General features: G+C 38.4%; 1 protein-coding gene across 12 annotated transcripts in view; it reads left to right on the top strand.

The window, feature by feature from the left end:
• The window catches only part of PARD3 (par-3 family cell polarity regulator), a 446,494-nt gene that overhangs the window by 178,919 nt on the left and 255,027 nt on the right, over positions 1-12,548 (top strand). For all 12 annotated transcript variants that reach the window (XM_077173197.1, XM_077173317.1, XM_054645709.2 and 9 more), the window contains exon 4: positions 535-713. In XM_077173197.1, the coding sequence (XP_077029312.1) occupies positions 535-713 (179 nt within the window). The remainder of the gene's footprint in view (positions 1-534; positions 714-12,548) is intronic.

A 12,548-nucleotide genomic window follows, 5' to 3' on the forward strand; every position in this document is an offset into this window, starting at 1 on the left:
AAGTTTTGAGAGGGAAATGCAGAGTATATTTTAGAAGGTCAGGAGGCTGCCTTGGCTGGCCTGCAGCTTCCTGGCAGCACGTTGTGCTAGCAGTGCCCAGGCTGCAGCCCTGGCAGTGGGGTGGGGACACATTGTCCAAGTCCACCCCTTGCTTTGCCACCAGGCTTTGCCTGCCTGCTCTTCCAAATACCTGTATCTCACCTTAACCTCCTGGTTGTTCAAGTTCATGTTGCATTTTTTTTATTTTGCATGCCACCCAACAGATAGCTTTGTACTTGGAAAGCTACTGAGCTGTGCTTGGTTCAGAGGGGTTGGTTTTCCCTTCCTTTTCTCCTTGTGCAGCCAAGCAGCAAGGCTGTGGTTTGAGGGAACAGACCTTGTCCTTGAGGAGCTATGCTGAGGTCAATAACTCCTTACTCTGTGAAACCACATTTGGTCGCAGCCACCCTTCCAGAGCTTGAAAAAATATTTTTCCTTTGTCAGAAACATTTGAAATCTAGTCAATGTTTATTTACTGTCTGTTCTATTCTTCAGATATGCCCCTCCATGTCCGGCGCAGTAGTGACCCTGCACTGATCGGCCTCTCCACCTCTGTGAGTGACACAAATTTTCCTGCAGAGGAGCCTTCTCGCAAGAACCCCACCAGGTGGTCCACAACAGCAGGCTTCCTCAAGCAGAACACCCCTGGTGTGCCCAGTGCTCATGACAGAAAGGTATGCGTCTTTCCTCCTCTTCAGTAAATAAATTACAAATGTGCATCAGTCTTGAATTGTTTTCTGCTTCTCTTATCTGCTCCTGGTTTCAACTTGTGTTTTCTGACCTTGTCCACCCAACCCTGGCAGCAGCAGTGAAGTGTTTGAGTCACACGTGTCCTGCCCTTCCCAGACTCTCAGTGATAACCACAGCAGTGACCCTAAAAACTTGATTTTTGCCCTTAGCTGTAGTTGAATCTATGATTATTCACTATTCTGTAGAGTTTTTATTTTTCAACTTTTTTTTAATGCTGGTAGGCCATGTCTGTAATAATTTTTACTGATCTCTGTAGAAGGCCTAATGTCAGTGAAAAATCTGCATGCCCACACGCTGGTCTGGTTTGTCTTGCTAACCCAGCATTGCTAATTTCTACTTTCTGAGGCTCTAGTGAAGTAATACAAAGCACAAATTTCAAATAATTTCTCTTCTTGATAACAGTCTTAAAAATAAAACAGTGAAATGTAGTGTGAGGTTTTTTTCCTTCATTTTTTCAATATGATTTCTGTATCTCTCCATGAATTGCATTATTTGCTAGAGAAGTCAGCAAGAAGCACTCTTCTCAGTGTGAAATTAAAAAAAAATTGCAACAATCATGCCCTTTTATACAGACCCCACATTGCCCATAATTGTGATGGTAACTTGCAGAAAAACTCAAAAGGAAAAAATGTGTATTTTCTAATAGAAATGAGTAATTTTAAAAGTATGTTGCACTTTTGGTTACCATTCTGACTATGCAGGACAAAGTCCTCTTGGAAAATATGCAGCTTAATATGGCTTTTATTTTTTTCCCCTCATTCTTGTTAACTCTGTGTATTGTAAATGCAAACTAAGTCTCAGCAGTCAGGATTCACACACCCCAAATAAAGAAGTCTTTATACACTGCTAATGAACCAAACTATTTTCAGTGGGCCTTTGGTCATTTCTAAAGAATCTATAAAAGCTCATAGGCATTGAGGTCCCTGTTCTGCAGAGGTGTCAGTCTAACTTGGTATCATTAAGTTTCTGCTTAATCAGGATTTCAGGCAGGTAATAGTATGTTTTCTGTCACTTGCACTGCTATGGCACAGAAGTGTGTACCCTTTTGTAAATATGTGTTCTGTACTACTCTGATTCAGGGAAGAAAAATGATAATCTAATCCATTTGAAGTATTTAAATTTTCAGTTAATTTTTGTGAAATGATAATGAGATAACACTTTGTTACTCCACAAGCATAGATATGAAAGTTATACACAGCATAATCAGATTTCTTTGAGTGTCTGAAGTTAGCAGAAATTGGAGAGAATTGAACAGCAGCTAATCTTTCACACTAGTCTCATCATTAGTTGTTCAGCATGTACTTACTCTTGGTTTTTATGAAAATATTTAATGTCTATTGGAGCATGGTGACCAAACTGGAAAGGAATGTATATGATCTCATGTAGGGATGGGAAGCAAGGCACCAGAGAACATTAAATCAAGAAGATTGGAAAGAACTGAAGTTACATTAGTCAGTAAATAGATGCTGGTAACTTCTTTTATAATTTTTGGACATTCTATATACTGATCATTTGAACAGAGCAGATCGCTATTTTTAATAGGTAAATTGCAGTAAACACATGGTATTAAATAATTGATTATGCAATGTGTATTATGAATTAATCCTGAGTTTGTTTATGCTAGACTGAGTTTTTTTCTGTTTTCAGTGTTTTGATTTCTTCATGTGAGTCAAGATTTTGTAGCCAATCCTATTTATCTTAGGAATGGACATTAAGAATTCTTATTTCCTTCCACAGTATTAGCAACAATTTCATTTGTATTATTATTCTAAATGGTGGCATTTTTGAAGTCCCTGTCACCAGTCTCTTACCCAAGTACTAACAATGAATTTTTACAAATGTATTTGTGTTAGTTGAGCTATAACAAGTCCTCTTTTCTTATGTTAGGTTGTTTTCTTCAGCTACTCGGATAACAAAGAGATGGCTGTGCTTTGTTCCAGACTGTTTCATTGATTATAGATGACACATACATTTTGAGAAAAGCAATGAGAACAGTCTTAATTTTCTGCTCAGCACATTGGGCCTGAGCACCCATATATCTTTTGTGAGTGGTTGGCACTATGTAATGTTTTCACTGCAGTTCTCTTTCTTGACAGCACAAGAACATATGTTCTTGGGCTGAGATTTGCAGCACAGTTGTAGATTAGCAACTTTGCCCCAGCAGTATCTTGCAGAAACATGAAAAGGGTTTCTGGGAGAGTTGCCAAAAGCTTCATCCACCTACTGACTCCAAGAAGTGACATTACTTTCAGCCCGTCACCTCTAAAGAGAAATAATTGACAGGTAGAAACCCTGTCCAATTTTTGGAGGAATTAGCACAGGGGAAGCTGCATGTGTCTGGCAGAAGGGATTTATTTCTCAGGGACAAGTGAGAGAGGACGTCTTACTGGTGTTTGTTTCATTTTGGGTATGAAGAATTTGGAATGGCAGGAGAATGGGCAGATGCCCAAGCTGAGATGAAATGAAGGGGTGAGAGTGCTGCCATGCACAGAAGGCTGTGAGGAGCCAGGACATATGCCAGTAGTTCTGGGCAAACAGAAAAGGAAAAGGGTGCTGGGCAAGAGTAAAAATACAGGCTGGTGGAAGGATCCTACTGTACTGTAGTGCTGCCTGTAGTTACTGGGATAAATGGAATGAGACACCAGATCTCCTGTGTCCCTAAGAAGAGAATGACCAGAGAGAGACAGGAGTATGCTTTGGAGGGGCCTGAGTTGGTCTTGCAAAGATTTGGATGTGTGTTGAACTTGAGATGCATTTCTGTTATTATAAGTAGGATGTTGTGATATGAAATCCTTTCCCTAAACTGAGCCTGCATTCTCATCCATTTTTCAAATCATCTTGTAAAGAAACATATTTTTATTATCAGGATATTGTAATAAATTCTCTATCCTTAGAATTGTAATCTCACATAATTTTTACTTTCTGTGTTTTTCATCTGTAAGAGCAACTGGCACCCAAGTGTTTTTTGTTCCAAGGTACTCATTTATTTGCAGAATTATTGATTATTTGCAAGTTATTGTAGTGCTGCTAACTGTACTTAGCTAGGTAATTCCTGACCTAATCCTTCCTATGAATGGTTTCAACCAAATGAATAGGTCTTCCCATCTGTGAAATATTCATAAAATTGGCTCCCGATCACCTCTAGTTGGTAAATTTGCTTCTTGGGATTAATTTTTTTGAAATTGAATGTTAAAACCATTTTCAGATACTTTTGTGAGAGAGACATGTCTGTATTACCTAGTGACTCATAGCTTGACTTAATCCTGTCTCTTGCTTCCTTGAGCCATTCTAATGAAAAAAGAAGAAATCTCTAAGTAGAACTCTCTTCTCAGAGGCCTGGAGTAATACCTGATTTGCAAGGTGTAATTTTGTTTGAATTGTATTGAACTGTACAGGTGAACAGATTGTACCCAGCTGAAGCATATCATACGTGCTTTTTTCCACTGCAGTAAAATCTTTTTTGGTATTGTTGTTTTCTGAATAACTGTTGATGTGAATCCCATTCTTAATAACTCAGTACCAAAGCCTATTGGGTCAACTAGCTGTCCTTAATAGAAGTGAGCTGCATTGATAAAAATCATGTTTCTTTCCCCTTAGATGTTGTGTTACAGCATTGGAAGAGTGTAAATGCAACAACCAGTTATGCTGCATTTTATAATGACTGTGAATTGATTATCCCATATATTTTCAGTGTGGTTTTTTTAAATTGACAATTCCATTTATGGTGAGAAATGATTTTTCATTACAAATTAGTTACCTGTCTTGATCCTGCTTCTCTGAAAGACTGAAGGCTTATCTAGTTAACCTGCCTTGCTTAATGCAGGGATACACTGTGGATAACAGGCTTATGACAAACTTCCCACTGTGACTTTTCTGATTTTGATTCATATGTTGCCCTGTCAGAGATAACAACATTGGTACAGCAGAAAGAATTGAAAATGTAGCTTAAAAAGGAGAGCTCAAGAGAGAGAAAAAATGTTTGTGCATGTGCCTCTGTGCCTCTGGCTGCTGGGTTCACCCACCTGCAGCAAAGCAAATGGCACACAATGTGCTCTGTGGGGTGGATCAGCAACAGCAAGCACCTAACTCAGTGTACTTGGCACATCATTTTGTAATTGCTTTTTTCCTTTGCTTTTTGTCTTTGCTGTTTAGTCAACAGCCAAATTTTTTGCCTATTTGTTGTTAAATGGGTTTGTCCATATATGTGTTTTGAGGTGGAATATCACTGTGTCTTGTAGGAATAATAAATATTTCTAGGATATGTTTTCTTCCTACTTGGAAAGCTAATTTTTTTGGGCTCTATAAACCACAGAGAAATAATTTGAGACTTCCCATGAGTGCTCTAAGTCTCATCCAGCATCAATGACCTTACCTGCAAAACAGATTGTGTTTCCCACATCCCCTATTGCAGGTAGTTTTGCTGTTCCTGTGGGCTGAGACTGATGAGTACAAATTTTCAGATTGCTGGGTTGCAGGGATTTATATTCATGTAAAAGATGCAGTCCTTTCTAATCCTCTTTGTAAAAAGAGTGAAAAAAAAATTTCTCTAATGAAACATGTTTAGATAGGAGAAAAGCATGCATCCATATTTTGAAAAGCTCCCACAGCAATGATATTTCAGTTTCAAAATCAAATTTAAAGTGAAAATTAGTTTCATTTACCTTGAAGTCCTTTTAAACAGAGTTTAGTGACAATTGTTTTGTCACTGTCACCAAAGACGTGGTATTTCACTAGAATTTAAGTATAATTCAGAGGATTGAAGGGCTCAGTATTAAAATTGTGTGTTGGTGTCATTTTGTAGCCAGGAAGTCTAAATGTCAGTGTGTAAATCTATTAAATTAACTGGGGAAGGTTGTGGACTAAAAGACTGGGCATCATTCTGGGAGCCGGAGACCAAAGTGTTGCTGATGTTTCTTGGGAACCTCAGTCTCTGGTTTTGACTCCTTCACAAGGGAGGTACTGGGTCCCTGGTGAGCAGCATTGGTGAAGTGCTGTAATACAGGTGAATCCACTGAGGAGAAGTTCAGGATATCTGCAAAGAGCCTGGCATCTCTGTCATGAGAGGCTTTAAACCCTCTCATGATGGATACAGCTTCCTGCTTTTAACCTAAAAATGCAATGTTTTAAACAGAAGTTTTGAGGGATTTAATAGCCATGAATATTTCTTCATCCAGGTATATTTGAGCAGGTTCTTTTTCCTTTTCAATGAGATGGTCATGGGCTTTGTAATTTCAGATGTGGTTTTGCATAGACTGAGAGGAAAGGAGAATGAGCATGGGTTATCCACAGGTGGTGAAATAAAGTGTTTTAATATGTACAATGTTACAGGAGAGAGATTAATGGAAAGTCAAGAAAACAGGAGTTGGATGCATCCATTTTCTTCCTTTGTGGTAGTAACTTGTTGCTGGCAGCTTGTGGCACGGTGATTAAGTAGTTAAGAGGAATTGTACTCAAAGAGAGTGCACTATGAAGTCACCACAGAATGTGTTATTTTTGTCCTGGGTGTTGTGTAAAATTCATGACTTTCACAGAATCACAGTTCAGCTGAGGTTGGAAGGACCTCTGGAGGTTGTTGGGTTCAGCCTGCCTGGTCAAAGCAAGGGCAGCTAGGGCAGGTTACTCAGGTCTGGCTCCAGCCAGGTTTTGAGAATATACATCTCCAAGGATGGAGCCTGCACCACCTTTCTGGGCAACCTCTTCCAGTGTTCAATCATTTTCAGAATAAGAAAGTTGTGTTCTTATGTTTTGATGGAATAATTTGTGTTTCTTCATGTTCCCTCGCCCTCAGGTGCTTTCATGAATACCATGAAGAATTGTCTGTCTTTAGTACCGTTGCTGGTGATATTTTAATGCAATGAAAACTCTATGGAAGAGCTCAAAATTCCTGACTTTCAAAATGTGAAAACAAATATAATATTTCTTACCATCACCAGCAGGTTGGTAATAGACACAAAGTGAAAAATCCTTGCCTATTGCACAGAGGTAACAGTCAGTGTGCATCATTTGATGCTATGCTGTTCCATTAGCTGAGAGCTGTGTACGTGGACAGGATTCAGCTGTTGGCATTCAAAAGTCAGTCATGACCACATGCTAAGCAGGCAAAAAGCCAACAACAAAACAAATACATCCTAAGTGAAGGTATAATTTTCTCCATCTCCTTTGTTGTTTTAACTCCTTTTGCTCCAAGTCATCCATTTGTGGATGCCCATTTGTCAAATCTCCTCTCTGCCCCTCTAAAGATATTGGTGCAAGATCTGAGAGCTGGTGAGTTTTTCCCACTTCTGCTCTCAGGCTGAGCAAGTCTGTTAAGCACATTGCCTTTGTTTTTCATCAGTGATGTAGGAAGGATGTGTGTTTGTGTCCCAGTCTCACTGCAGGTGATGGGTGAGCAGTGTCTGGGTGAGCAATGCCTGCTCCACAGCTGAGGGGACTCGGTGCTGCATCATGAGCTGGGAGTGCCAAGGAGGGTCAGGGTGAGAGAGTCTCCTACTTGTGATAAAGGAGTGCTGGAATGTGCACAGGTTGTTTGTCTTTCCACTTGAGTAAATGCAGTGTGCAGCACCTCTCTGAGAGCCACTGAAAGCTATAGTGAAAACAGAAAGCTCTGAAGTACGTGGTATAGGATAATTGAAGACTTTTCCTCTGCCATTTTTCTAAGTGAGGGTGTACTTTGTAAATTCCCATGTTTAAGTGTTTGTCTCTATTGGTTTTAATTTTTTATGTTTTTGCAGCTCTTCCTTGGTTTGAGGGTGAAAGGCTGGTCCTGAAAGAGTAGGTTGATAAAAGATTGAGAAAGTTTAAAAATAACCCCTGACAGTTAGATGTTCAGATTTAGTGATTTTTTTTTATTTCCAAAGGTTAGAAGCACATATATTTTTCTTGGTAATAGATATGGATCTGTGTTTTGATCTGCTTTCATCTATTTAGTTGCAACCTACAACCATGTAAACATATACACTTGTTCTTCAAGAGTTTTTGCAGATTAAAATATTTGTCTGTCTTGCTTTCTGATTATTAAGGTTATGTATTGGTGCAAAACACATTTGGACTTTGGCCGAATGTATAGCTAGCAAGAAAAAGAAGTTTCAAGTACAATTCAGGTTGCAGGCTATGCTTCCCAACAGTGTACAAAGATGAGCCTGCAAATTTTAAACAGTGAATATTTAATCATTTTTTTGCTAAATTTTTTGCATTTTAAAATTCACTTATCTCATCTAGCAATGAATAAAGACAAGACAGGCAAGCAGTATCAGATTAAAATTCACTCATGTGTGGAACTAATCAGTGCAAAGAAGTAGTAAGGCTGGGGAGGAAATGTTAAGCTTTAGTTAGTGGGGAAAATCAGCTCCAGTCAACACAAGAATTCCTACTCACCTTTTGCACTTCTGTTATGACTGATTTTGAGGCTGAAACAGAGGTCACTTAGCCTGGTTTTGTTTCACAGCCTGATGGGATGATCATTGTGTGCTACCATCCAATTTTGTTGTCTCTATAAATGAGCTCTTGTGTACAGATGCCCAGCTAAAGAGCACTGCCTGCTGAGCCTGTGAAGTAAATGAAACATGGACAAAAGCTAAAGCAATAAGATGAAGGAAGATGGGAAGCTGTTCAGTGTGAGGAAACCCAGTGGGACTGCAAGGAGCTGAGGGTGTGTGTACTGCTGTAAACTCAGATAAAAGAGAAACACTGCTACAAGGCCCTGGCCTGGTTCCTCTCTGGGCCTTCCTCCACAGACCCTGGGAGGAATTCTGGCTGAGCTCTGAAGTGAATTGGCAGCTTGGGTGAGGTGATGGATGCTTTGCTGGGAGCCCAATGGAGCTCCTGCTCCATATCATTCCTTACAGAGGAGGGCAGTGATATGTGAGTGCTGCTGGGGAAGAGGTACCATGGATTTGGGACTTGACCTTTGTGTTCTGACCTTAAAAACCTGCTCTTCTCCATGCTGGCCAATGTAATGAAGAAAGGGGAAAATCAGTTCCATTAGTTAGAGAAGACAGACTGGTTACCTCCTATCCCAGCCTCCTTTCTTCATTTCAGAGCATCAGATGCAAGTTTCTAAACATACAGACAGTCAGTTGCAGCATTTCAGTGGTATGGCCAACTAAAAGCATCTACTTGGCATTTAAAAGGCTGCTGCTGGTAGTTTATAAGATACTCCTAATTTCAAGATCTAAATATAAGGTCTTTGTGAAGTTTCCTATATCCCCTTATTCCCTGTTTCTCTTAGCTTCTCGAATATATTTAATATTTGTGTTCTATTTGTTAAATCATATTTTCAGAGGATGCTTTGAAATTAATTAATTAGCAGCTTTTTTCTTTTTTTAAATTTCTTGGCTCTCCCAAGGAATCAAATGCATCATATCAACATTTGAAATAAACAAACAACTTTACAAATTATATTTTCTCTAAATCCAAATTGGCATAAAATGTATAAATCTGGGTACAAAAGCAAATATCTGGTGAAAATGGCAGGACTGTGCATAATTATATTATTGCATTTAATCAGATACCCATATAGATTCATGTACAGGTGGCTATGCATAAGAACTCTTTAGATGCCTTTAAAGTGGCACAGAAAAAGAGAATATTCACTTGAATGAAAAATAGTGGAAGGGGAAATGGTTTTCTAAGTATAATGTGTAGAGAAATCAGAACTGTAGCTTCATGACACTTTAACTTAACCGGTTCATTTATTTTTCTCTAAAATGGAGCAGTGGAAAGCCATGTCTTTTTAGTTACAGTTTCTGAATTATAATTACTGAATATAAACTGCTGTGTGTTATTTGAGTTGTTTTGCATTATCCCTTGTGGGGTTTTATTAGGCGATTAATAGGTAGAGTGAAAGGAAAAAGCAGCTTCTTTCCTGTCCCTCCATCTGAGAAATAACACTATTTGGAAACTTCTGGCTTTGCATGTGAATGTGCAGAGATCATGACATTTTTAATTTTTGTGTTGTAAACAAGAGACATCAACAGAATGTTTTGGATGGGCAGTATCATGTTTTTTAATTTATTCTTAATTGAGCCAATATTCTTTGTCACTGAATGTTTACATATAACACCACTTGCACAGAGAACTGTCTGATTATCATGGCCCATAGTTACTCCTTTTTTTTAAGGTCAGGCCTTGCTAGTCAGTCAAAAAGTATGGAATATATAAATTGGAGTAGCACAACTCTGGAAATTTCTGAACTTAAGGTGGTAGAACTTAAACAGAACACTGGCTTTTCAATTGCTTTTTTCCTTTTTGTCATCTAATGAACTCTTCTAGAAGCATAATACACTAATTCCTTTCATGGAGCTATACAGAGGGTTGTTTCTGAGAAAGGTCTTTTTGAAAATATCCAAATAAATGTGGAGTGGTCATTCTTCTCATCTATTTTCACCATTATTAGGGCATGCAAGTTTTTTATTAGACTATTATATTTGTATCTTCTGCAAATCAGTTTTTACTAGTTGGAAATGACCCATGTTCCGGGTCAGAGCTGATAGAAGGCATGAAGCTGTGGTAATTCTTTAATGTAGGAGTCCTCTTTTACTTTCCTCCTTGCAGAGTGGCCTCAGATCAAAGGTTTCTGATACTGGGTGGCTGTAACTCATTCCTTCTTCTCTACATTAAATGGCTGGGCTGTATCTGCATTATTGCAGCTTCTGGGGTCATGTTCTCCAGTATACATCAGGAAAAGAGCAACCTTGGAAAATGAATCTACTGGGAATTAAAGGAAACTCACCCAAGCAGTAGTGTCAGTTTCCTGAGGTACATGGATAGTTATAGGAAGTGACTGGCACAATTAGTTTGGAGGTAAATTCCTGACATTTGGGAGAAATTCTTGTTACAAAATGCTATGTTAATAGAGAGAACAGTTCAAATCTGACATCTATGTAAGTAGGGTTTTTTTAAAAATGGAATTTCTCTTCATGCAATGCATCTTCTGGGTTAATTAATTTTATATATGTAATGTATTTTCCATGTATAATAGATATTATTTGTGCAGCCTTCTTTGTTCTTTGGTTTTGTTATTTTTCAGAAATGAGGATCAATTTGGTCTTATTCCATATTTGTCTAAAATCCAGTTCAAAAGCAGCCGTGAAACCTCATCCAAATCTAAAACTCCAGGAATCTATTTGCTAGACCATCAGACAGCATGGAAAATGGATCTGTGTGTATATTATTTCATTTGCAAGCAGATGTTTTCATCAGACAGAGTTACTTACATAAACTGTGTGAATGTTTTGGTAATTAATTACAGCTTTTAGCATCCTGTCTGAGAGTGACACCAAATTGTTCAGGGTCTAACATGGTCATAGTGGAGCATTAAAAGAAGAACAACCTTTATAACCTGTATAGTGATTCAACAACATTAACATAAATTTGGCCAAAGTCTTTCAGGTGGAATTACAAACTCAAAAGACTAAATAAAGTTTCTTTTCTTCATCTCTCATCACAAATCCTATCTCAGTCTGAGGCCATCACAATGAACTGGAGTCAAACAAACAAGCAGCCTTTTCCAAAGTGCATAGGATACAGGGAAAAAGACTGGATAGCAAAAAAAAAAAAATCAGTGTCCAAAATGATCTCTCTTAGTGACTGTCCTAAAGGACACATGGGACACATTTCTCTTGCTGTAGAAATAATTTAAGTAAAAAATTGGTTTGCATTTTTGAATTGTCTTTCAGAAAATTACTTTGAAGATGTTTTCAGTTTATTTTACCCCTGTTGTAATGCTCTCTAGTGTAGTTTTGTTTTAAATAAGCAATCAAAATTTGCCACACTTTAGCCATTCAAGAGGTGAAACAAAGTGAGAACCCATTTTTTTCACTATTTAAGAAGTAGCAAATGATTTAACAGATGTGGAACTGTCACCACACCAGGTGGAGAATGTTCTGGTTGGGTTGTGATGCTGGGAGTTTGCAGAGGTATAACTGCTAGTTAAAATCACAAGTGAGTTCATGCAATGACAGCTAGTAATTGAAGTACACAGACCATTCTAATGCATAATTTCATCTACCAGCTACAGAATCTTTGATGAGACTCTTGTTATATATTGCAATTCATCTGAAATTAAAAGTATAGCAAAACTGCTTCATTTTTCCTGCCCCCTTTCACCCAATCCTCTAGCAAAACCCCACAGGGACACCATGCTGAACTAAATCCTAAAGTGTTAGATTATGTGTCCTCATTAAAATGACTCCAAAATGCTGCAGTTAAGTGTAGTGGTGGTATTATGACTTGGCAGTTTTAGTATTTTATTGATCAATTTCCATTTCAAACATGATAAAGCTGACATGGCCCATGGTCCCCAAAGATGTTTGGGAAAGAAACTTCTTTTTAAAAAATTAGGGCATTTAATTGTAACTGATGATGCATGTCAGCCCTGGTCCCAGGAGGGCTTACAGCTGCATTTCCAGAAGAAGTGGGAATTCCCTGAGTGACCCTGATGGCTTCTGTACCATGAAATCTTCTCCTTTATGGTATTGTAGCTAAAAGTGACACACACCTTTTTCAGCTGGATGTTGGGTGCATGTGTGCTAAAGCTGGAACATGCTGAAGACATGCACATCTTTCTGGATTAGCAGTTGAATATTTTACACAAAAAAATTCCCCAAACAATATATATTTTAAATAGCAGCATCACAGCTGGCTCAGTAAATCCCAATGTCTAAGCTGCAGTGATGTTTTTCACCTGTGCCTCTGTAGTTTGTCAGCACAGCTATCTTTGAATTAGCTCTGGCAGTAATGGAAACCCCTGCAAAAATGGG

The sequence above is a fragment of the Agelaius phoeniceus genome, chromosome 1 (genome assembly GCF_051311805.1).
Source record: "Agelaius phoeniceus isolate bAgePho1 chromosome 1, bAgePho1.hap1, whole genome shotgun sequence".
Taxonomy (NCBI): Eukaryota; Metazoa; Chordata; class Aves; order Passeriformes; family Icteridae; genus Agelaius; species Agelaius phoeniceus.